This window comes from Heterodontus francisci, chromosome 23, assembly GCF_036365525.1.
Source record: "Heterodontus francisci isolate sHetFra1 chromosome 23, sHetFra1.hap1, whole genome shotgun sequence".
Taxonomy (NCBI): Eukaryota; Metazoa; Chordata; class Chondrichthyes; order Heterodontiformes; family Heterodontidae; genus Heterodontus; species Heterodontus francisci.
This window is the reverse complement of record NC_090393.1, coordinates 28,102,538-28,128,053: the sequence shown is the minus strand read 5'-3', so window position 1 is coordinate 28,128,053 and position 25,516 is coordinate 28,102,538. Positions and strand designations below refer to the sequence as shown.

The 25,516-nt window shown below is 42.9% G+C and overlaps 1 protein-coding gene across 8 annotated transcripts in view; it reads left to right on the top strand.

Annotated features, from left to right (window-relative positions):
• LOC137382665 (uncharacterized) overlaps nucleotides 1-25,516 on the top strand; it is a 231,890-nt gene that overhangs the window by 21,802 nt on the left and 184,572 nt on the right. For all 8 annotated transcript variants that reach the window (XM_068054903.1, XM_068054900.1, XM_068054902.1 and 5 more), the window contains 3 exons: nucleotides 1,103-1,208; nucleotides 2,836-2,947; nucleotides 12,256-12,430. In XM_068054903.1, the coding sequence (XP_067911004.1) occupies nucleotides 1,103-1,208; nucleotides 2,836-2,947; nucleotides 12,256-12,430 (393 nt within the window). The remainder of the gene's footprint in view (nucleotides 1-1,102; nucleotides 1,209-2,835; nucleotides 2,948-12,255; nucleotides 12,431-25,516) is intronic.

The window sequence follows — 25,516 nt, the reverse complement described above, 5'->3', positions numbered from 1 at the left end:
CATCTCTTAAGCTTTTTGGCATGGTGTGGACTTTAAATCTAGCAATTATTTAATTGCAGTAGTACCAGGAGAAGTGATCAGATGAAATTGCAAGAATTTTTATGAAGGGAACTAGAACTGTTTTATTCTTTCATGGGATGCGGGCATCACTGGCAAGGCCAGCATTTATTGTCCATCGCTAATTGCCCTGAGAACATTTCAGAAGGCAATCAAGAGTCAACCATATTGCTACGGGTCATTTATAGGCCAGACTGAATAAGGATGGCAAATTTCCTTCCCTAAAGAACATTAGTGAACCAGATGGGTTTTTAACAATAATCCTTGCATATTTAAATAATTAAATGAATATAAATTCCCCAGGTACTGTGGTGGTATTTAAATTCATGCCTCTGCATCATTAGTCCAGTAAGATAACCAATATGCTACCATAACCCCGTGATGAAGATTAATGGTAAAACATTGGCTCATATGTAGAAAGACTTTACCTCGGTTAACTCGAGCAATAAGTTGGCTCGGTTAGTCAGAAGATTGTGGGTTAAAATCTCATTCCAGGACTCGAGTGTGCAATCTAGACTGGCATAAAATGCAGTGCTGGAGGAGTGCCGCTTGTTAACCTTTGCTAGAAGTTGAAGATACTGTAGCACTTTCTAAACCAAGCAGGAAAATGTCCTGGTGTCGCAGCCTGAACTTCTCCCTCAATCATCCCTGCCACCAGAAATAGATGAACTATTTGGACATTTCCCTGCTATGTGTGGAATATTGCTGTATGTAAAATGGTTGCCATGTTAGTGAAGTTGAAGACAATGGCTTCATGTCAAAGTAATTAATTGTATGTGAAGGGATTTGGAACATTTTGAGAGAGCTGTTAATGTATATAAATGGAAGTTTGCTTTTTCCATTTGTATCAAAATTATAACAATTTGATAGTTTTTTTTGATTATTGGTATTAAGAAGAATGAGAATCAGGCAGTTGCAAAAAGCAGATGTACATATTCAGTATCTGGGGGATCTATCCTGAGCTCTTTGTGTCTCTAGTTGGTAGGTGTTGTCACAGTCCTTTTTTTATTGCTGGTAAATTATGAATTAATACTTTCTGTCTCAGGTTTCTGAGAAGGCTTCAGATCTTTCGTATTGTGCACAGCATTGAAGAAGAAAGGGACAAAAAAAATAAGGCTGATCTTAAGCGCCTCTTCTCATTGGCTAAGGATGTGAGTATTCTTTACGCTAATGCTTTCTTAATAGGTAATTTCACATCACTGGCCAACATTTATTTTAGTTTACATATTAGAGTTGTATTCCTATTTCTCATACCTAGAGTAATTCAAAATAATGCACTTCGATAATTCATCATAAATCCCAGGTTTTAAGGAACGTCCAGTTTCAATGTTTAGAGCAAAGTCATACTGCATTTTAATAAATTAAAAAGTGATTTGATGGGTATGACCTTCTGCGACAAATCCTGTGAACTTCTACACTTGCTGTGTTCAGCATGCAGTGCTCCTGAAGTACTTTGACTTTGTAAGAAAGGTGATGGAAATCTTGATTTCTGAGCAATAATGAATCGCTTGACTTAACTACAATACTAAAAACTCTTGGCTTAAAATGTCAAGGGGGTGAATTTCTGGGGGGTTCTCCTGGTGTGACTTTGGTAGAAGTCCCATAGAAAATCCACAGAAAATGACAATTAAACATTTTTTTAGGGTTCCCATAGATCTTCTGTTGAAGTTATGGTGAGCGAGCAGGAAAACCCCTTCAGAAATTCACCCCATAGATGTTTACCAGCCTCCAGATTCTCTAGATCTATTGAAGTCTTCTCTTCAAGTGCCAGCTCCTCTGGCTTCACCTATATTTAATTACAGCAATTGAAATTCCAGTTATTAGAATAAGTGAGCTTGGATTGTTACTTAATAGAATGCTGGGAGTAAATGTTATGCAAAAGTACAACTATATAGGAACAGGAGTAGGCTATTCAGGCCCTCAAGCTTGGTCTTTAGTATCTATTAAAGATTCAATTCAAACAGTTAAAATTCAGGAAAAAGATTTGTTATTTTGGTGAAAACAGGTGCTAAATGGGTGCTGTACCAATAAGAAACACCTGTTTGAAAGTGTGGATTTAGCACGCAATTTTTGGGCTTATTGATGATTATCATAATTTAAACGTGCCTGCAGGTGTAGAAACAGACAACTGCAGGTTTGGCACTCAAGTGCTGATTAGAAGCAATTTTTGTGGAGCGATGTATGGAGCCTCCATTCATCCACTTCCACTGAAAGTCTGGAGTGTGCAGACCGATATATATATATATATATAAAAAAAAACTTTTCAGGATGGCTCAGGGACCAAGGGAGAGGGCACACAGGTTCTAGATGGTTAGTTCAAGTGCTGGCCACCAAAGTCTCATCCAGCTTCCTTGATGAGCGCGAGCAAGCAATTTAAGTGGAAATTAGAGGCTTAACGATCCACTGGTGACCATTCCTAGCACAAGCTTCAATTCCTTTACTAAGATGACACCTTGTGTGAAACGTGGGCTGAACCAATGTTCCAGCTCAAGACCCCACCTTGGAGGCTCTTTAGCACCTAAAGCATCCGGGGAAAATTGCCCCCAAAAGACTACATGCATTACATTTTGGAACATTTTCACGTTTTTATTACTAAAGCAGTTAAATTACCTAATGAGCTCCAATTGAACTTCTCTGCCCCCATCCCATGTCTAAAGACAATTATTCTCAATTTACACAAACTTAAATTAAATGTCTTATTACTATAATACAAGTTAGAGATTGTTACATATGTATTGTATTTACATTTAGAATATGTTTTCTTTTTGCATTCAATAGGAAGTGTTGATTTGTGTTGGCGGGGTGCTGGCACTAGTTGTCTCCTGTCTTTCACAGATAGTGGCTCCATTTTTCTTCGGCAAGGTCATTGATATGGCTATGGAATCAATGGGTATGTGAATTCTTTTCCTTCGTAGGAAAACTTTTGCACATTCCATTATTATATTTCTATAAAGACAATTAAGGACATTTTTAAAAAAGTATGGTGAGGACTAACCTCTGATAAAAATCCTACCTATTTTAAATTGTGCATAATTGGAACAAAAATGCCAACGTGTTCCAGTGTTTCCAGATTAAAGTGTAACATACAAAGCTATCCACCAGAGGGTGCATTGATGCTGTTTTCAAAAGAAATTAAACAACCAAATCACGTCCAACGTACCTAGATTTGTGACACGTTATATTTCATAGTCAAACTGTGCCCTTGATCTAAGGTACAAATGAGACTAGTGCTTTGTGTGCTGTAGTTCCTACTTACTTAGAAGTTAGTGATACATTTGTAGCTGACTTTTAGAATGAAATATGCCAGTAATTTTATCAAAGTGGCATGAGTGCCAAGTGATATTTCCTGCTTTGAAGTTCAGTAGGCTTTTTTTTTTAACTGTCCTTTAGCAAAAGGTGCTCTGTATTCATTTTTAATTGACTTTTCTTCAATTGAAACCTTAAAGTTAATTTAAAAATAATTACTAGTCTATTTTCCTCATTGCCAGTTTCCACATGACTTTAACATTTGTTTTGCCCCTTGAAAGTAATGACCGATTATTTGAGTGGTATACTATCAAAGGAAGTTTATTTATCTGCTGCTGAAAATGTTTCCCCTGCAGTGCAGCTGTTTTCAGTGGTTACAAGAAGTTGGATTTATTAAAATGTGAACTGTTAAAATCTTCTTATCTCGTCTACAGTTAGACAGTTGAATTGGTGATATCACATTAGAAGAGCAAGCTAGTAAACAATTTGCAGGGCTTAAACTGAGATTAAAGTATGATTTTGTTTTTTCCCAGTAGCCTGAATCAAATGATTTAGATTACTTGAAACTGTTTTACAATGTCTGTTTTTCTCCAATACATACATTTAAATTTATAGGGTGGATTTATCTAACTTAGTTTGTATTTTAATCTGGCAGCAACTATCCATATGCTGTAAATGACATTGATGTGTGATTGTGGTTACAGTGAAAGATTGATGACACTAAAGGATTGGGAGTTTGTGGCACCTCACCAAGATCGCAATCTCCCACTTCCATTGTCCATTTATACTCCTTCCACTATCAGAACCTTTGTTCTTGCCCACCTTAGTTCGAAGATTTGATTTTTCTTCTGGAATATCCTCACCTGCTTTCCTGCTTTCACCCTCCACAAAAACTTATGTATATCTGGAACTCTGCAACTGACGTCCTCTCCACTCATAACCCATGGCCTTTGTCTTCATCCAGGTTCACTCGCTGCCTGCACCCTGATGAATCTGCTTCAAAATCTTGATTTCCAAATCTCTTCTCGGTCTTGCCTAGCTCTTTTTGGATAACGCCTGCATTGACTGCTTGTTCCCCTTTCACTCCACCCAGCCCATTATTATTTAGTTATGACCTAGCTTACTAACTCTTTGAAAATCACTTTTCTTTGTTACCTCGGTCCCCCATCTTTAAAGCAAAATACCTCCAAATATGTCTTCAGGTGCTTCTCCTGCCCCAGGCACCTTTATTTTCTCCTCAGTGTTTACCTCTTCCTCATGTAAATGCAATTCTAAAAATGCAGAAGGTTTCAGTTGAAATTTTAGCAATAAATAAACTATACCTGACTCTCATGACCTCTAGTCTGAGATGCTGCTTTTATGAGGAGTTAAACTGCTTGCATGCATTAAACTAACATTTATTTATCAGTATAATCTTTTTATTCAATTTTTTTTATCTCCCTCTCTCATTCTTGCCAAACCTATTTCTTGTCGTGATTTCATAATGCTTTTATAGCATCTTAAATGTGTCAATATGTGTGCTTCTGTTACTTTTAATAGGTAACATTGTAATGCTTGCCATTCAGTCTTCCCACCACTAGTGGCATGAGTACCTGAATATGCCCATCACTTTGGCCCATTACTATAAACTGATCTAAAAGACATGATGTTTCTTCTGACTAACCTTGAGCAAGGCCATAGGAAATTCACTAATATGTTAGAAGCCATGCCTATGGCCTACATTTCCTGTATCACACTGCCTATCATGCCTGATTCATCATGTGTTTCTTTTGCTATTAAACTTCCCTATTCATTTTACTTCTCAGAATCCAACAACCTTGATCTGTCAAGACATTTGGTGCAGTTGCATATTTCTGAAACCTGCCAGGCCTGTCTTCAAAATAAAGGCACTGTCCTGGAGTTTCTAAAATTGGACCTATGACCTGATGTTGCGAGCCCCTCTTTCTCCACCATGATGAGTGGACTCTGAACTGTGACCCAACCTTGATCCTTGAGATCAGAGTCATCCCCCGTCATAATGACAGAAGCTACATTCCTAAGCTTAAAGTGCCACAGACCTTAATTTCAGGTAATGGCTTTCATGACTGCAGGGGATAGGGACAGCAGTGTTTGAAGTCCAATTGCAGCATCAGCGTCAAGTTTTGGTGGGGGAAGTCTTGAAAAGGCTTCTCCTGTTATTGCTTGGAAATACTCTTCTACACTTCTACATTCTGCCTGTTACTTCTCTAAAACTTGGACCATCTATCCCAACATCTTTCTCTATTCTCTGCTTGAGGGAGAAAAAGTTAAAAATGAACTGCATAGTACTCGGGGCCACTGATTTGCAGGTCTTGTGCTTCACTAACACTCCTACAGCACTCTAAATAAGTCAAATTGTGATTTTATTACAATACTGCAAATCAATGGCTCGGATGCTGTAAGATTTTATGTGGTATTATGCACGGTGTAATTTAACTCGCCATTAGCAATGCCGTGGGCAGTTTGTCAGTATAGAATAGAAAAACAATGTATGTGCACATTTCCTATATTACATCTGATGTGTGATATATCTGATAATGAAAAGAAAACTTGCATTTATGTGTAACCTCAGAGGCAAAGGTGCTATCACCAAGCCAAGGCTGACCCCTTTTGATTTGCCAAACCTGTGTCATACTCATACCTAATATCCACATTTACCCCATCTCAATGTATATTTCTTCTGCCTGATTGATGTACACACCTGTTCTTGTGATTTGCTCATATACAATTTTTTTGTGCCCCAATTTTTCTCCCTTCAGGCTGCTGTCTGCAACTCTAAATAAAGTTTCTGACATAATGAAAATATTACATTTCCCATTTCATGGTGTTGTGGTTAAACCTGGCTATAAAATAGCTTTGTGTGCTTTGAGTACTTTCATTAAGGATTTTACTTGGAGACATCAACCTTTCTCAAAAACTTGAGCTTGCAATTGAAGTGTCAGTTTGGCCATTGGTAGCGGTCTCAACAGGAGTAGTTTGAAGTGTTAATTGATTATACAGAGGTAGGGTTGTTAGATGTAATCTGAGACATTTCATACTATTGTGAGTAGATGAGTTCTTGTGACACTTGATGGCCTAGGGTGGTGTTCTATTCCTTTTGCGCAGCCTGAGTTTAGCCAGGCAGATGCGGGGGATAGGTTCTGCCCACAGGGTAGTAACTTTGATTCACAGAATTTTGTGCTGAACCTCCATCTCATAGACTTAAGTGGAAAGGGACAATTAACAGAGAAGAACCTCTCTCTGTCCATCTTCTAGACATAAAAGTGATCTGAGAGTTTAGTTGCCAGAAGCAAAAAGGCTCCCTGCATTTTAAAAATCTAAACCAGTTTCTCTTCTAAAGGTTGCACTAAAGAAGGTGACCCTGTGTTTAAAGAGAAAGTCAGTTACGTGTTTATTATCCTTCACATGAGCAGTAGTCCTGATCCCATGTGTCTGTCTTGTTTTTAGATCCCTTTAATTCCTTTTCCTTCAACCACCCATCTAAACTTAATGTTCTTCAATCATAAGCTCTGGTCACACAGCCTCACAACCTTCTGTGTAAAAACAAAAAGAAGTTTCTCCTACTCTCTTTCCTGAAGCTTTTACATTTTTGTCTCCTCATTTTAGACCTCTCAATCATTGGAAGCAGTCTTTTTCTAACTAATCTGTCCCATCCCTTCATAATGTTAAATACCTCTATGTAATGACCTCTTAATCTCTTCTTGTAATGGAATTTTTCATGTCTGTCTTGATATTTATATTTCCTTACATTAGATAACATTAATTCTATTTCCTCATTTCTAACCAGTTTTTAATTCCACTTGTTATTCTTCCCCTAATTCTATAACCCGTTAATCTTGAAAGACTCCTGTGTGGTACCTTGTCAAAGGCTTCTGAAAGTCCATGTATGACACATACACTGTATGTTTCTCTTAGTCATTAACTATGTTGACTCTTCAAAGAAGTTTTCAAGGGAGGGACGGTTCACTTTGTTATGACCACGTGGTGACGGGTTTGGGCGGTTTCCACTGTTCAGCTCCCACCTGACTGCAGCAAGTATGTTTTGTTATTCGGTTTAACCCCTTTGTGCTTTATTTGTCAAATAAACAGACAGTGACAGGTTTTCTTATAGAATTAAAGAAAAAATCAATTATTTATCAATGAATGCATCTTAACCCAAAATTGTTGCAACCGCATCCTCTCGTGCATTCACTTGGGCGTACGTACACATTAAAGGCTTGCTCAGGTCAAGGAAAAAAAACCTGACCCAAGCCCGATCCGACCACCGGACTGTTCACTTTACCTACCTTCCGATTCCGAATCTGTTTCTTTCTAAACAAATGTTTCAGGTCCAATTAGTACTATGTGTGCCCGGCCTGACCTGACCCGAACCCAAAAGCCGGACCCGCAAGAGCGTCGTCTGGTTCGGGTCGGGTAGCAGGCCTTTAATGCACGTGCACAAGAAGAGACTGAGAGGAAAAGGGGTAAGTGGGGGGTAGGTTTCGGGGGTCACGGTAAACCTGTTGAATTCTCTCGGAAGTCAAGTTCTTGTTGGTTGCGGGCCTGCGGTGTTTGTAGGTTTCTCTCTTGGTAGAAGGTTCAGTTGAAGATAGTGGATCATTTCTAATTCACTGCTGTATAAGCGTAGATGTAGAATTCTACAGCAGTGTGCATCCCTTCTGGCTGGTGGTTTTCTCCCAGCCCCTTTAGCTGGAAAAGCTGTTTGGTGATGCTTCTTTCTGGATTTCTCTCGCTCTTTTCAAGGGCTGCCAATTTAAAGTAAAAAGTTTGTCACATCATCTTATCGTAGGAGAGGCTTTGGCCTCTTCCCCCATGGTGATCACACAATGGCCCAGGACGTGGCTACTTCGCACCTTCTTTGTTTCAGGCGAACCCATTCAATTCAGGAATATTCAGGATGGGTGCAATTGACACCTCTTAGCTTTGAAGATTTTCCTTTGACCTTGTCAAACAGTTTGAATATACAAAGGCGAAGTCTTTTAACTTTTGGCGGCCATTTTGGAGCACATTGTTCACTTTTTTAACAGGTCCTTTTTTGTTAAAAGACAAAGTCAATTTTTATAACTCTTCAGTTTTAGTCTGTACTTTTTTATCGTCGAACTTCTTTGTGCCCATGACAACTTACTGGAATGGTCTTTGGAGCTGACATAAAGAAAGTATCTGAGGTAACTGTCCATAGACCTAATTGGAGTGCTGCCTTTTTCAGATAATATTGTGTGTCCGTGAGCTCACTTGAGACAACAATGCTGTGAAAGAATCATTTACTAACACTGCCACCTCATTCCCATTTTCCTTCTCTATCTATCATTCTTGAAACTTTTATAACCAGGGATGTTAAGTTCTTAGTTCTGTCCAACATGCCCCCCCCACCCCCATTCCCCCCCAATCGACCACCCTTACCTCGCCGGGATCTGACCGATCACCCCGGATGAGGCAGCAAAAACTTACCTGCGTTCCGGGGTTCCCTGACATCTTCCTCACGAAGCTGGACTGCATTCCTAGCAGTCGCCATCGCTCCCAGTGGCGCCGCTGGGATAGAGAGCTGCCAGCCCGCTGATTGGCAGGCAGCTCTATTAGGCAGGACTTCCTGCCTCAAGCGGGTGGAAGGCCCGCCTCAGAACAGTTAAAGGCCGGGGACCCGCAAAATGTGGGTCGGATCCCCAGGCCAGGCGGAAGTGGGTGCCCCACCGACATTTCAGTCGGTGGACGGCTCCCGTCCGCCAAGGGTAAAATCCTGTCCCATATCTCTGTTATAGCTGTATCATATCACTGTAGTTTATTAATAGTTATAACTCTCCAATTTTATTTTGAATGCTTTGTTCATTCGCTTGTACACCTCCCAATCCTGACTCTGGTTTTCTAAAATTGAACTTATTCCTTTTCCTGGATTTTTTCATTTAGTTTTTTTAACATTCCGTATTTTTTTCTACAACAATGTTTTTATCTCAGCTTGTTTCTTTCCCTTTCTCCTCTAAGTATCTTCTCACTTTCAGTTAAGTCTTCAGCTTCTATTCCAATAGTTTTAATACCACTCTCCCTTTTTAATCTCAAATCTAAATTTCCCCACACCCTGCTAATTAGTTATCTTAATCCTTTCCCCAGTGCTGTATTTATTCTTTACAGGAGTACACTGGTGCTGTTTTGGTTCCGGTGAAACCGTTCCTTTCAGTATAGGCCTTGTTTCTTCCCAAATTGTGCCAGTGCACCAAGAATATGAATCCCCTCCTGCGCCAGCTCTGAAGCCACATGTTGACCATCCTAATTTTCCTCTCCTTAACAGTTCCTGTGTTCGACTCCATTTACAACTCCTCTGGTAAGAGAGCAGCTATTGCCGGCTGACAGATGGACCTGGGCAATATCCAGGCTTGGGGCAAGTGGCGGGTAACACTGATGCCACATAGGGGACTAGGCCTTTTCATGTTGGAGCCAGTCACCTCCCGGACTTTCTAAGGCACCATTTTTGCCAAGTCCTCCACCATCAACATCTGGCGGTTCACCATTGATGAGAAGCCCACATGGACGAGCCATGTCAATAGCATAGTTACAAGAGCAGGACAGAGGCTGGATACCCTACAGCTGCTCACCTTCTGACCCCTCATAGCCTTTGTTACCATCTATAAGGCTCAGGGTAACAGTGTTTTGGAATGCTCAGCACTCGGCTTAATGGGTGCAGCCATAATAATGCTCAAGAAAGTCAACACCATCTAGAGCAGAAATAAAAACAAAGTTCTGGAGATACTCAGCAGGTCTGGGCAGCATCTGTAGAGAGAGAAGCAGAGTGAATGTTTCAGGTCTGTGACCTTTCATCAGAATCATCCAGAGCAGAGCATTTTGCATGATTGCTGAAACACCACTGAACTCAATATCCACCCTCTCCACCGCTGGAACATTATGGCTGCAGTATGTCCTATTTACAGGGTACATCACAGCAATGTTACAAAGTGATTTCAGTGGCACCTCCTGACCCAATGGACTGTATCACCAACAAGGAGATGAGCAGCTCAATCATGTGAATACTTTCACTTCCATGTTCTCCCCACAAGTCACACAGCAGAATTGCACGAACATATATTCCATTCCTGCATTATTGCTGGATCAATATTCTGGAATTTCCTATCCAACACCAGTGTAAGAATATTATCGCCACAAGGACTGCAGTGGTTTAAGGAGAAGGCCCAACACCATACACCTCAGCGACTAGGAACGGGCAATGAACGCGGCCTTGCTAGGGTCACCCACATCCCAAGAACGAGTTTAAAAAAAAAAAACCACTTTTTTATTAATTGGAATGAGTAGAATACGTGTAAGGGGAAAAATTGTTTTAACAAATGTTTGAAGATTTCTGTATTTTTGTTTTAAACTATACTTTTAAGCTATTGATATCTTACAGACCCTCTTAAATTGCACAGAAGTATGATTTTTTTTTTTTAAAAAAGCATCAGCACAGATGATTTAATTGTACTGTTAATGTCTTAAATTCTGAAATTGGAAGGGGCTTTCAAATAATATGTTCCACTATGAAGCAAAGTGAGAGATTTTGTGATTACTGTGACATTTGCATTGCTTCTGTGGGTATCTTTGACTCTGCAACAAATTAGTTTACTAGTTCTCTAGACTTGATTTCAGCTGGTGCATCTCTTTCTTGTTTAATGCATCAAGGTCTTGAAAGCCATTTAATGGAGCTAGCATTTGCTGGTACAGTAAGGATGAGTTTAATACATATGCCATTATTAGTGTGTAAATCGTCCAGCAATTTGTGTCAAGGAAGCAATATCCCATGAGTTGAGAATCACCACAAATTGGATGCTTTGTGCCACTCCGCTGATTAACCTTGCTAAAATGGCAGCTCAACATTTATCTTCCTGTGAGTTTCAAGAAATTGCTGCGCTTGCCCATTAATTACGAATTAAACAGGATGCAGAATGTTAGGGCTGGTACTTAATGGCGTAAAGACCCTTTAAATTATGAAATTTATGTTCCTGCCATGCCACTCAATCTCTGTCTCAAAAAAGGAACAGTTGAAAGTGTGGAGACTTATTACTACGGGTAGTAAATTGTTCTTGGTGATTTTTAAAAAAATGAATTACCTCTCTCTCTTTCTCTCATTCTCTCTTTCTCTCGTTCTCTCTTTCTCTCGTTCTCTTTTTCTCTCTCTCTTTTTCTCTCTCTCTTTTTCTCTCTCTCTTTTTCTCTCTCTCTTTTTCTCTCTCTCTTTTTCTCTCTCTCTTTTTCTCTCTCTCTTTTTCTCTCTCTCTTTTTCTCTCTCTCTTTTTCTCTCTCTCTTTTTCTCTCTCTCTCTATACCTGATTTGACTTTCCTCTGTCATTCCTTTTTCTTTCTCAGTTCTTAAATCCCATTAGTTAAGGGGATGGACTGTTGCTCCCAGATGCCCCATTGAGCTCACTGCACCTTTATCAGCTTGCACTTCTAGCAATTTGCGCTGCGACAATTTTCAGGCTGAAGGTTGAGTCAAAAGTCGAAAGATGCCCCTCTACAGCAGAATTTGGGCCAATATTGGCATTTAGAGCTGATTTAAAAATTCAGTCGAAACAAGGCAAGGAATCTGATTGCCTAGGACAACCAAAAATAGATGTGGGACCATATGATATGAATTTAAAATATGCTGCAGAGGATCGATCTTGATTGGATTTGAGACATTGCTATTGTGGATAAATGTGCATTTTAGCATTATGCATTAAAGCGTTATCATTTAGGGTGCTGAAATGGCTGCCACGACAACCATGTCATTGGTTATCCCTGCTCCACCAGCCCAATGCTTCCTCTCCCTCTCCACTTTTTGTATAGTAAATGAGAACTAAAAATATGGCTTGGGAAACATTAGCAAAAGAACTGTGCAATACGTGGTTCTTGAAGTCAATCTAACCTACTCTTTTAAATAATTCATTTTGAAAGATTGCTGTTTTTTTCTTTCAGAGGATCTTGACAGAATGATTCTTATCCTCTTTGGTATTTATGCCGGTGGTGCTGCTTGTTCATTTATCCGTGCCTACTTTTTTGTTCTCGCGGGACACCGGCTGGTGGCCAGACTGCGTAAAAGACTTTTTGGTAACATTCTAAAGCAAGAAATCGCATTCTTTGATGAGAACAGGTGGGTGCCATGGACTTGGAGAATGACAGGCCTCGTTACTGTGATAAAACAAAAGCTGTAAATGTCGAGGCTTGTGAAAAAGATTTTAGATGCACTTTTTAGAATTTAAATTGTAATCATTAAAAGGTGATGACAGATTTCAATGGGAATTATTTTTCCTCTTGAGCTTGTTCCTTTGCTTGACAGTTTGATTCCTAAACATATTTTCAGAACTGTGTGTGTTGAATGTAAATGCAAGCATTATGGAAAGAATCCCAAGTGCATCATTTAGTTGTGATGAAGCTTGGACACCTTTTTTTCTCCCTCCACTGAACTTTTTCACAAATGGATGGTGGAATGGAGAGAGCTGCAGACTTCTCCTCTGTTGCTGTGTATGTTGCAGCAGAAGATACACACGGCAAACAGGAAACCTCGTTCAGAGATTGAATGTCAATCATGCCCAGAATTTGAATCTCTACTTGTGGTGCCTGAGTTATTGGCAAGTTGTTTTAATGTGTTCTGTGCACACTTGTAATTTGTGGTAAGGATGTGCAATGATGTTGGTGATTTTAGTGATTGTTGAAACAAACATCCTAAATCATTATGACAATTTTGGGAATTGTGAGTTTCATATTTTGTATAATTTTATTGCGGTTACATCATGCAAAAGTGCATCACTGAACATTACAGAAGATGGACATCTGTAGGGCAATTCTTGGCATTTCTTCGCGGATGAAGATTTTAGGAAGGTTGTACTCAAAGGTTGCAGGCCTGCTGGTGACTAGTCAGACCTATCGTGACTGGCAGATTCCCCCACAGCGGGTACGAGTGAAGGTGTAGTTGCTGCTGGGGGCAAATGGATTTATCATTCTCCTCCTTGTCTCTTTCCTGCTGGTTCTTCAGTCAATCTCAAAGCTGTCTGTAGCCCTCCTGATGTAGCATCTCCAGGCATCATGGTCTATGGCCTGTGCTTCCCACTGGCGATGGTCAGTGTGGCACACAGAGAGGGACTTTTTCAGGGAGTCCTTGAAATGTTTGCATGGGGCCGCTCTGTTCCTGTTACTCTTGGTCAGCTCTCCATACAACACAATCTTGGGCAAGAGGCTGTCGTCCATCCGGGCAACGTGACCCACCCAACACAGTTGGCTTTGCAGGAGGATGGCCTTGATGTTGGTGATATTGGCTGTTTCCAGGACTTCAATGTTTGTGATGTGGTCCTGCCAGCGGATCTTGAGGATGCTGCGGAGGCACCGCTGAATGAAGCTCTCTAGAAGGCGTAAGGACGACGGTATGGGACCGATGACCCAGTGCCATACAGAACGGTGGTGAGGACTATGGCTTTGTACAATGAGTTTGGTCTGTGCTCTGAGGCTGTGGTTGCTCCACACTCGTTTGTTGAGTCTGCTGAATGTACTGCTTACTTTTGAAAGCCTGTTATCCACTTCCATGTCTATGGTGGCATCAAACAAGATGATGCTCCCCAAATAGGTAAATTGCTTGACGTCATTCAGCTTGGTTCCCTCGCTGATGATGCTTGGTGGTCTATATTCTTCTTGGAGTGCAGGGCTTCAGTTTTCTTTAAATTGATTTTTAGTCCAAAGAGTTGTGCCACCTCGGAAAAATGTGTTGTTATACGTTGCAGGTCTGACTGACTGTGGTGAAAAGAAGTTCACAGATGAGTTTTTCTTGTGTCTTTGTGTGAGCCTTAAGATGCCTGAGGTTGAAAAGACCTCCATCAGTCCAAACGCATATGTAAACTCCCTCCTTAAGGTCTTCCATTGCCTGCTACGGAATCTCCTGAAAAAGATGATTAATAAGATCGGGGCCAGCACATATCCCTGCTTCACGCTATTGGAGATTCAGAAGGGACTCGAGAGGTCGCTGTTTTTCTTGACTTGTCCTACTGATTTACATGAAACTGCTGCAACATGGCCAGGAACCTGGGTGGGCATCCAAGTTTTACAAGGATTTTCCAAAGTCCAATTCTGCTCACAGTGTCGAATGTTTTGGGGAGGTCTACAATAGTGATGTAAAGGCCTTTGTTTTGCTCACGATGCTTTTCTTGTAATTGTCTGAGTGCAAATACCATGTCTGTGGTGCCTCTGTTTGCTCTGTAACTGCACTGGCTCTCTTGGAGGTTTTGCAGGGCAATACCAGACTGAGAATCCATGGCATCAATTTTGCTGTGGTAATGATGGCAAAACAGTCAGCATTCTCCGTCATTGCTCCAGTGAAACTGACAGCAACTTTGGGAGTTCAGATATGCGCAGAACAACGCAGAACCTAGAAGTTGATGTCACTGAGTCTAGGCGCCTACATAAGATGCACTGTAGAGGTTCCCACAGACTGCAATCTCCCTTGCAGTTAGGAATTGTTAATAATGTCCACTCTAAAGCTGTAAAAACCCGAGAAAAATTCACACCACCTTGAATGAAGTGTAACTGGGTTGTTAATGGTGGACCAACTTCATAATTGGTGCTAACTACCCTCACTGGCCCTGAAAAGCTAATTTTATATTTGTGGAATGTCAGGTTTCCCCGTTATGATGAAAAATTCCACATTTTTAAAAACAATTTTTTAAAAGAAAGTCAGTATCTTAGTCTGAAGATAGAAGCCAAAATAGTCATGCATTTATTTCGCTATCTTAAAATTTACATTTAAAATGTAAATGAAGAATTTTAAGCACTTTTAATTTCCTTGGCTTGTTGTGCGTGAATACTTCAAATTTGATAGGTTGCATCCCTGCTTGCTGACATCACTGCTGCTCCACGCCAAGAGATCCCCTTGGTTTGGCGCCAGATTTAAATTGCTGTCGGGAAAGGGGAAATTCCTGCCACACAGATCGCTAGATATTTGTGGGCAGCTTTCTTCAAGGTCGGTGGCGAGTGCCCTCACTTCGCTGCTGACTGCAAAATCCATGCCCATGAGTTGCAAACCAAAACAATAAAAAGTAATTGTGGTAATTAAACTGCAGAACACATTAATATAGTGAAGGCTAGGCAGGCTTCCTGTGAAATGTGAATTCCAAAATGAGGATTGCTTCAAATACACTCCCAGCCATCATTTTTTTTAAGAAGAGTGCAAAACAGTAGGTTTCTGATGACTACTTACTTAAAATGCTCAGCTACAGTTTCTGACATGCGTCCAGCCATAGTTTATTAACTGATTACATGGAGGAGCTTGTAGGCTATGACACTGTTTGTAATTAAAATGATTGATGAGGAACAAAGGAATGATGCCAGACACAAATTACATGCTTAATGTATTTAGGCTATAATGAATGACGAAGCATACATATTTCACATTGACCAAGCTAGATTTTTCTGGAATGAGGCAAAGCCAAGTGTTAAGACATTGCTGACATGGTAGAGCCCACCCCTCCACCCCCCACTCCAGAAAGTACACAAACTTTAGAGTTTGTTATTGCTATTAAATTACGGGCTGCTTTTCTAATTTCTTTTTCTTTTTCTAATAAAATGAACCAGATGTAAAACAAAAATCAAGTTAGTCACATTAGTAGTGGGATTTGGCACTCAGAAAACATTTGAAAACTTCTGAGCGATCTAATTTGTGTTGGTGTTGTTTCAAAAATGATGTAATGTGTATTCTGAGATTGAGATAAAAGTTTTGTTTTCTCCAAAATGTTAAGTGTTTTAAGTGTTGTACTATTTTTGTCTCTAAATCAAGGGTTATATGATTGTGATTGCTTTAATTTTCTTAATATGACCTTTTCTTAAGGTCATTGAATATTTTCACAAAAACTATTTTTGTTTTGAGAGTATAGTGAAGAATATTATGCACACTTCAAGAGCTGAATGCCTTTAGAAATCAAAGTGTGGATTTACTGAGTATACATTGTGCTGGTCGAAGGCATGATTACCTGTTTAACTGTTCTATTCTGGAAATAGAATCCTACTTTATAGATCACACTGGATTATGGGGACTGTGATTTTATATATGTTGGAATTAGTTTTGCAAAAACATTGGGGCTAGAATTTTACCTTGTGGCAGAGGCCCCGCCACTGGCAGAAGTGTTGGGGGGAGTCCACCTCTGCTGGGCCTGGAAGCCATGCAGCAATTTTGCGTGGCCCAGGCCCTTAATTGGAAGAGGTCAGGCCTTCCGCCTCTCTGAGGCAGAAAATCCCGCCTCCAAGTGCTGCCGGCCAATCAGTGGGCCGGCAGCTCCTCAGTCCCAGCAGCGCCACTGGGAGAGGTGGCCACTGCTGGAACTACACCCAGCCAGAACCGGCAAGATAGAAGAGGCCCTGGAATAGAAGTGTCTGGGCCTCGCCGGCGACAATCAGCTGGTTCTCGGTGGGGGGGTTGTTTGAGAGGGCGTGGGGAGTTATTCTGGGGGGATGGCTTGTGCCCTTGGTGGGTGGGGGGGATGGGTTGCCCTCCGTGGAGCACAGGGTGCCCAATCAGGAGGGCCCCCCTCCCAAGCCCACAAGTGGGCCACCAGGTTTAACTGGACGGCCTTCCCAGGTGGCAGCAGCGATCCGCTGCTGGTAATATACCAGCGGCGGCGGAAGGAGGCCACTTAAGAGCCTTAATTGGCATTTGGGTGGGTGGGCTGTTTGCCCCCTCCCCCACCACTGGTAAAAGTGCAGCAGGGTGGGTAGACGACGGAAAGGGCAACCCAGTTCCCAATTTCAACCCCTCAATTTCACGTGCCCTTCCCCGCCCTGCCTCCACTTCTGGGGGGTGGGGGGTGGTGGGGGCAAAACATTTCAGCCCATATCACAGTAGGGAAAGTTCAGAGTGTATCCTCAATATTGGGGATCATCTCTTAATTTTTTTTAATTGTTTTGTGCCGACGGGGGAAAATGTTACAAAACAGACTTCATAAAAGTCTACTTATTATTGCAACTTAAACAACCTATATAATAATTTTTGCATTTAGTCTGAACAAAATATATGTGATGACAATTCAGAATGCCTATCTGTAAAGGTATACTGAGTGCCCAGGCCAGAGGAATAAGACAATTGTGGTAGTGAGCAATTTACAGCTGTTATTATTTAGTTAATTAGAAATTAATGATGGGTAGTGTTAGAGATTTGGTTTTCTGTGCACAACAGGAGCATTTACTTGGTGACCTGCAATAAATTTATAATTTTGAGGGTGAATGGTTTAGAACATGTTTCAAAGCCTAGAACAGTTTTTACAATAATTGTCAGATTTAAGGAAATAAACATAAATGCTGGCCGAATTTTACACCCCCACCCCCAGGAATGGGCTGGGAGGTGGGTGGGGCGTAAAATCGTGTGGCAGGCGGGGGTGCTGTGCCCATCGCCTACCCGTCCCCACTGTTATTTTACCAGCAGCGGGGGAGGTGGAAAATGGCCTGCCTTCCCTAAGCCAATTGAGGCCCTTAAGTGGCCAATTAATTGCCACTTAAGGGCCTTCTCCCACCACCGCTGGTATTTTACCAGGAGCGGATGGGTACTTCACCTGAGGAGGCCGCCCAGCGATACCTGGTGGCCTACTTGTGGGTTGGGGTTGGTGGGCTCTCCTGATTGGGTACCCTGTGCCCCACGGAGGGCCGCCCTGCTAAAACTACACGCCTCTCCCCACACGCCCCCCTCCCCCCCCCCGCCTGCTCCTGGTGGCACTGCTGGGACTAAAGAGCTGCCTGCCCTTTGATTAGCCGGCAGCTCTTAGAGGCGGGACATCCTGCCTCAGAGGGACGGAAGCCCCGACCGAGAGGACCTGGGCTACGTAAAATCACGACGTGGCTTTCAGGCGCAGCAGAGATGTGCTCGTCCCTGACTTTACAGCGGTGGGCAGGGCCGCCGCCATAGTGTTGAATTCCAGCTGCTGCGTCGAATAACTGTATATTTGTGATAATAGTCCTGAGCACATTTTGAAATACTTAGATTTTTAAAAAAAATTTATATTTTAACTGGGCATTTTAAAAAATCAGTCCGCAACTTAAAGCTGAAATGTCTACCTATTTTACTTATAAACCAGAGGATATTGAAGGAAAGATACAGACCTTTTATGTTTGGATCCTTTTAATTATCAGCCAATTAATTTTGATAAGGTGGCATGTTTTATGTCACCAGTGAAGAGAAGTGCTATGTTTGATAGCAACTTTGAGCCAGCAGATCCTTTTTCAGTGAAGATCTAATCCAGATGTCTGTACTTTAACACTTATCTTTCAATAGTACTTTGTTTTGTCATTGATGACCAACTGAGCACAGTTTATGCATAATGTGGAGACCATTTATCTTTGTTAAGCCTTGTCAAGCTTGGCTATCTTGAATCTTCCCCCACATGGTATCTGATGTAGCACATATTTAAAATATGAAGAAAATGCCAGTAAAAGCATTTCAAAGGCAGCCAACACAGAAGTGGGACTTTGCAACAAAAGTTTAACAATGAGTGACAACCTCAATAGTTAAAAAAAAATACAACTCATAAGATGGGAAAGCTCAATGTAAATGCAAGTTTTTTTTTGTCCTTCTGGCTATTTCAGTTCCAGCTAATAACCTTAGTAGTTATGGCTGAAGTAACCTTCGTTGCGAGCAGGTGTGGGTATGTGTCCACAACCTCTGTCAGTGTTGCTTTGTAACCAGTGCGATGGGTTTTCCACGTTCACTGCCTTTTGGAGAAGCAGCTTTATCAGGCAACATGAGTGTAAAACTGTGGCTGTCACTATATGGTACAGGAGGCATGTTGGTGCATGAGCCTTTTATACTACTTCAGTCAAAACAATGTTTTTGTTTAAATCTAGGTGAATATCAATGGTTCTAAATTTACATTCTAAAGATGTAGTATACAGTCTTTTAAGACAATGACATTTAAATGACTCAGATTAACAGGAAAGTCCAGAAAAACCTCAAACGTATCACTAAAGCTTTGATTGCAATCCCATAGTGTGTAAAGTAAAAATCTGTCTTTATTTTATTTGTCAGATCTGTAATTTTCCATCCCAATAAGCAGCTTCTACTCCATGTTAGAAGCAATAATTTTTGTGAGTAATTGGTTGATAACTCCACTGGCAATAACATTACTTAGCTGCAACAGAAAGGAACCTGTGTTTCACTGTGTTCTCCGCCAGTAACTCTTGTTTCCATTCTACCAGTTCTGCGAGGAGCTCCATAATATCATTAGTAGCATTCCTAATACCGAACATTTGTTCCTGCTGGGGGACTTTAACGCCAGGGTTGGGGCCGACCATGACTCATGGCCCTCCTGCCTTGGGCGCTATGGCGTCGGAAGGATGAATGAGAATGGACAGACTGCTGGAGTTGTGTACCTATCACAACCTCTGCATCACCACTCGTTCTTTCATACTAAACCCTGTCACCAGGTTTCATAGAGACACCCAAGATCACATCGTTGGCACCAGCTGGACCTCATCGTCACAAGGCAAGCCTCTATAAACAGTGTCCAAATCACACGCAGCATCCACAGTGTGGACTGTGACACCGACCACTCCCTGGTGTGCAGCAAAGTTAGACTCAAACCAAAGAAGCTGCATCACTCCAAGCAGAAGGGCCTCCCACGCACCAACACTAACAGAATTTCTTATCCACAGCTGTTACATAAGTTTCTAAATTCACTTGAAAAAGCCCTTCAAAACACTCCTGCAGGGGATGTAGAGATGAAGTGGGCCCACATCAGAGACACCATCTATGACTCAGCAATGACCACCTTTGGCAAACGTGAGAAGCAGAATGCAGACTGGTTTCAATCTCACTTTGAAGAGCTGGAACCTGTCATAGCCGCTAAGCGCACTGCACTGTTGAAATACAAGAAAGCCCCCAGCGAGCTAACATCCGTAGCACTTAAAGTAGCCAGAAGTGCTGCACAAAGAACAGCCAGGTGCTATGCAAATGACTACTGGCAACACCTATGCAGTCGTATTCAGCTGGCCTCTGACACCGGAAACATCGGAGGAATGTATGATGGCATTAAGAGAGCTTTTGGACCAACCATCAAGAAGATCCCCCCCCTCAAATCTAAATCAGGGGAAATGATCACTGACCAATGCAAGCAAATGGACCGCTGGGTGGAGCACTACCTAGAACTGTACTCCAGGGAGAATGTTGTCACTGAGACCGCCCTCAATGCAGCCCAGTCTCTGCCAGTCATGGACGAGCTGGACAAACAGCCAACAAAATCGGAACTCAGTGATGCCATTGATTCTCTAGCCAGTGGAAAAGCCCCTGGAAAGGACAGCATTACCCCTGAAATAATCAAGAGTGCCAAGCCTGCTACACTCTCAGCACTCCATGAACCTCTTTGCCTGTGCTAAGATGAGGGAGCAGTACTACAGGACATGCACGATGCCAATATCATCACCCTCTATAAAAACAAGGGTGACCGCGTTGACTGCAACAACTACCATGGAATCTTCCTGCTCAGCATAGTGGGGGAAGTCTTCGCTCGAGTCGTTTTAAACAGACTCCAGAAGCTGGCTGAGTGTGTCTACCCTGAGGCACAGTGCGGCTTTCGAGCAGAGAGATCCACCATTGACATGCTGTTCTCCCTTTGCCAGCTCAGGAGAATGCCGTGAACAACAGATGCCCCTCTACGTTGCTTTCATAGATCTCACCAAAGCCTTTGACCTTGTCAGCAGACGTGGTCTTTTCAGACTACTAGAAAAGATCAGATGTCCACCAAAGCTACTAAGTATCATCACCTCATTCCATGACAATATGAAAGGCACAATTCAGCATAGCGGCGCCTCATCAGACCCCTTTCCAATCCTGAGTGGTGTGAAATAGGGCCGTGTTCTTGCACCTACACTGTTTGGCATCTTCTTCTCACTGCTGCTCTCACATACTTTCACATCTTCAGAAGAAGGAATTTTCCTCCACACAAGATCAGATGGCAGGTTGTTCAACCTTGCCCGTCTTAGAGCGAAGACCAAAGTACGGAAAGTCCTCATCAGGGAACTCCTCTTTTCTGACGATGCTGCATTAAGATCCCACACTGAAGAGTGTCTGCAGAGAATCATCGACAGAGATTCATGCGGCTGCCTGCAACAAATTTGGCTTAATCATCAGCCTCAAGAAAACGAACATCATGGGACAGGACGTCAGAAATGCTCCATCCATCAATATTGGCGACCATGCTCTGGAAGTGGTTCAAGAGTTCACCTACCTAGGCTCAACCATCACCAGCAACCTGTTTCTCGATGCAGAAATCAACAAGCGCATGGGAACGGCGTCCGCTGCTATGTCCAGACTGGCCAAGAGGGTGTGGGAAAATGGCGCACTGACACGGAACACAAAAGTCCGTATGTTTCAAGCCTATGTCCTCAATACCTTGCTGTATGACAGCGAGGCCTGGACAACATATGTCAGCCAAGAGCGACGTATCAACTCATTCCATCTTCGCTGCCACTGGAGAATCCTTGGCATCAGGTGGCAGGACCGTATCTCCAACGCAGAAGTCCTCGAGGCGGCCAACATCCCCAGCATATACACCCTAGTGAGCCAGCGGCGCTTGAGATGGCTTGGCCATGTGAGCCGCATGGAAGATGGCAGGATCCCCAAGGACGCATTGTACAGCGAGTTCGTCACCGATATCAGACCCACTGGCCGTCCATGTCTCTGCTTTAAAAACGTCTGCAAACGCGACATGAAGTCCTGTGACATTGATCACAAGTCGTGGGAGTCAGTTGCCAGTGATCGCCAGAGCTGGCAGACAGCTATAATGGCGGGGCTAAAGAGTGGCGAGTCGAAGAGACTTAGCAGTTGGCAGGAAAAAAGACAGATGTGCAAGGAGAGAGCCAACTGTGTAACAGCCCCGACAACCAATTTTATCTGCAGCACCTGTGGAAAAAGTCTGTCACTCTAGAATTGGCCTTTATAACCATTCGGGGCACTGCTCCACAAACCACTGACCACCTCTAGGCGCTTGCCCATTGTCTCTCGAGACAAGGAGACCAAAGAAGATACTTCTATCTTGCATGCAAACCATACAAATAGCAGCCCAGTCTATTCATTATCATCAACCGACTAAGCTTGCTAGGAATTTACTTTGTTGTTTGTCCCTATAATTGCTTTTTAATTTAGTTTTTCACTTCTGAATAAGCATAATGGTAACTAGTGGGTAGGGTAATATATTTTCAGTAGTATTACCTTTAAATAATTAAATCAATTGAGAGGCCATTTATTTTTAGTCGCATTCTTGATTTGCAAAAAAAAGTTTATTCAAAAAAATGACTCCTGACAACGCAGAGTGATTGGATGTCATCAATGCGTGTGAACATTTGCCAACCTGCCACGTTGAATGGCGCATTATGTCAGCATGCAGTGATCTCACCACCCCTCAAAAGCTGTCACCATTCCCGGCTCCATTCCCCCAAACAGTACCCCGTTCCCTCCCACCATCCCTGCTGCAATCACTGCTTCACCCTGCTCAATCCCCAGCAGGCCGCTGCCTTCCCTCAGCCACTTGCTCCCTCCGCCTGCTTCCCCTCTTTTCCCCACCCCCAGCTACTTGCTGCCGTCCCACTAGCTGCTCTACCCTTCGACCACTTGCTCCAGGCCTCCATGCTTCCCCCTCTCAGCCATTCACTCCCGCCCTCAACGCTTTCTCCCTCCTCCCTCCTCCCCACTGGCTGCTTCCCCCACCTTAGCCGCTTGCTCCAGACCCTGCTTCCACCCCCCCTTTTCCCTGGGCTGACCATTCCCCGCTCTTTGCTCCCCCCTCCCCCCATCCTGCTCTCATGTCACTTGATCTCCGCTTCCCCCTGCCTCCTTCCAGCTGCTTGCTCCAGACTGCGCCGCTTCCCTCCTCTTGGTCACTCGCTCCTACGTCGCCCCATCACCCCTCGTGGGCCCGCCTTGCTTCTTTGGGCCGAGCAGCAGAAAATGATCGCACGTGGGAGTGAGTGGCTGAGATGAGGGATGTAGCATGGCCTGGACCTGGAACTAGCAGCTGGAGGGAGGCAGGAGGGGGATGCGGGGAGAGAGCGAGCAAGCAGCCGGAGAGCAGGGTGGGGGGGTTGGTGAAGTGGGAAGCGAGGAGGGAGGAGCAGTTGCAAGGTCTGGAGCAAGCGGCTGAAGTGGGACGGGGGGGGAGCGGGGAGTGAGCAGCCGGAGAGCGGGGTGGGGAAAGTGGGGAGCAAATGGCTAAGGGAAGGCAGCGGGGAGCGAGTGGCAAGAAGACGGGCGCAGGAGGGAGTGGCAAAGAGAAACGCAATGGCAGGAGGGAGCGGGGGACCGCTGGGGGTGGGTTGGAGGCAGAGGGGATTTTCAGGTTGAATTTGTTTTTGTGGTAAGTTGAGCAGCTCCGTCTTTAATCCTGGCAGCTGCCTGAAACGTCGCAGCCAAGTGACGTTTCAGTGGAAGAGGCTGCATTTGCACATGTACCAGTACTGCGCCACCTAGTGGATGCATTGTCAGCAAACGCAGCCTTTTATTCAAAGCTGAATTACTTTCAAAATTTCAGCTCCAGACTGCTGTGAAGAAAAGTGTCAAGAACAGTGTAGCCCATCTCCAGTTGTTTTGCTCTGGAAGTTATGAATCCTAACCTCTTCAATTACAACTTGATCAACTCACATTTATGATTGTGTAATTGAGCCTGGTCTTTTTATTATTTACAGAAAATAGCAGAACTGCAACAATGTGTGCAATTATCAGTATAAGCTGTCTCATTGGTTTTACTGTGTGTATTTGAAGCTGCATAAAATAACTTTTTTGAATATAGTCGGTACTTGTGAAAATTCTTTGAGAGAATTGTTCCAAAAGTTTTCCATTTTTGAGTGTTGCCTTGATATTTTTTGTAAATTAACATGGAACTTTTTTCATGAATAATATTTTCTTCATGTTTTGAGAACTGAGTTTAAAATCTCTGAAATAAAGCATAAGTTTAATTCCAAGAATAATTTCAATTAAATATTTTTTTTGAATCTAAGTTTCACTCTGTCCTATTAATCACTGGAACTCTGTCTTAGAGCATTAGGGAAAAGAATTTGATCCAAGGAATGTGTTTCAATAGTTGAAAAGCTCATTTAGTAGTGGCTTTACATATCCCAGGTGCTAATTTCAGCCAGGCTGTCTGCGGATACATCCAGTGAAGGCATTGAGCTCTGAGAGGCAAAGTGATAGAGGGCAAGGAAATCCATACTACACTTGTACCATCTAACAAGCTGGGAGTGGCAGAAGCCCAGGTGCAGGATGCTTAAATTAGTATATGGCATGGGGGAAAAAACCTAAAGGTGAAGAGAAAATATATATTTCAGAGTCCAAATATTTTTCCCAGTTATTTTACATCAATGCATTTCAAATAACATCATTCCAGTATGTGTCACTTATAGGCCTGGAGCAAAAAGCAGATACATGTGAAATTGTGCAACCCCAAAGTTCCCAGCATAAAGTTTTAGATTTGTATGTCATAAATCAAATCATGAGGAAAATTTGTACCAAAGAAATGGGCCCTTTTCTGCGATACTGCAATTTCATTTATTTATCCATTTTCCACCAGACACATATGAGCTAAATTTTGTTCTGCTCCCGATGTCGGGCTCCGTGGGAGAGGCCGGAAGATCGGAGGAGCAGCGGCCCACCATGGAACCCGATGCCAGGATTACTGGGCCCGATCTTCCTGGCGGCAGGGACCCAACTTTAAATATTTAAATGAGGTGTTTGCATGAATTAAAATCTAATCAGCAGCGATCGTGCCTGTAGTTCCGAATCTTGAGTGCGATCGGTGGCACTCACTCGTCTTCACTTTCCCATCCAGGGAAAGCTGGTGCCACCAAGGTGGCGTAGAGTAGTAGGGGGGGGAGAAGTGGTCAACTTTGCAACTTTAGTGTAGTGAGGGTTGGGAGGGGGGTGGGGGAACGGGGCAAACATTTATTTTCAGTGTAGTTTGGGGGGGTGGGTGAGACTGGGGCAACTCTGCATTCTCTATGCAGAGCTGGTAGCCTTTTGAAAAAGGCCTCAGCGCCTGTGCAGAGACAATTGATGCCGTTCATGATGTCGCCGAGGCCGCCCCTGTCATGTGACTGGATTGGGGGGCGGGGAGCAGCCGCCCTGCATATTCTAATGAGCCACTGGGCTCAAGATCGTGTCAGCTGCCATTTTGTATGCCCACTGCTGCTCCCGGTGGCGGGAAAACAAAATCCAGCCCACTTCTATTTA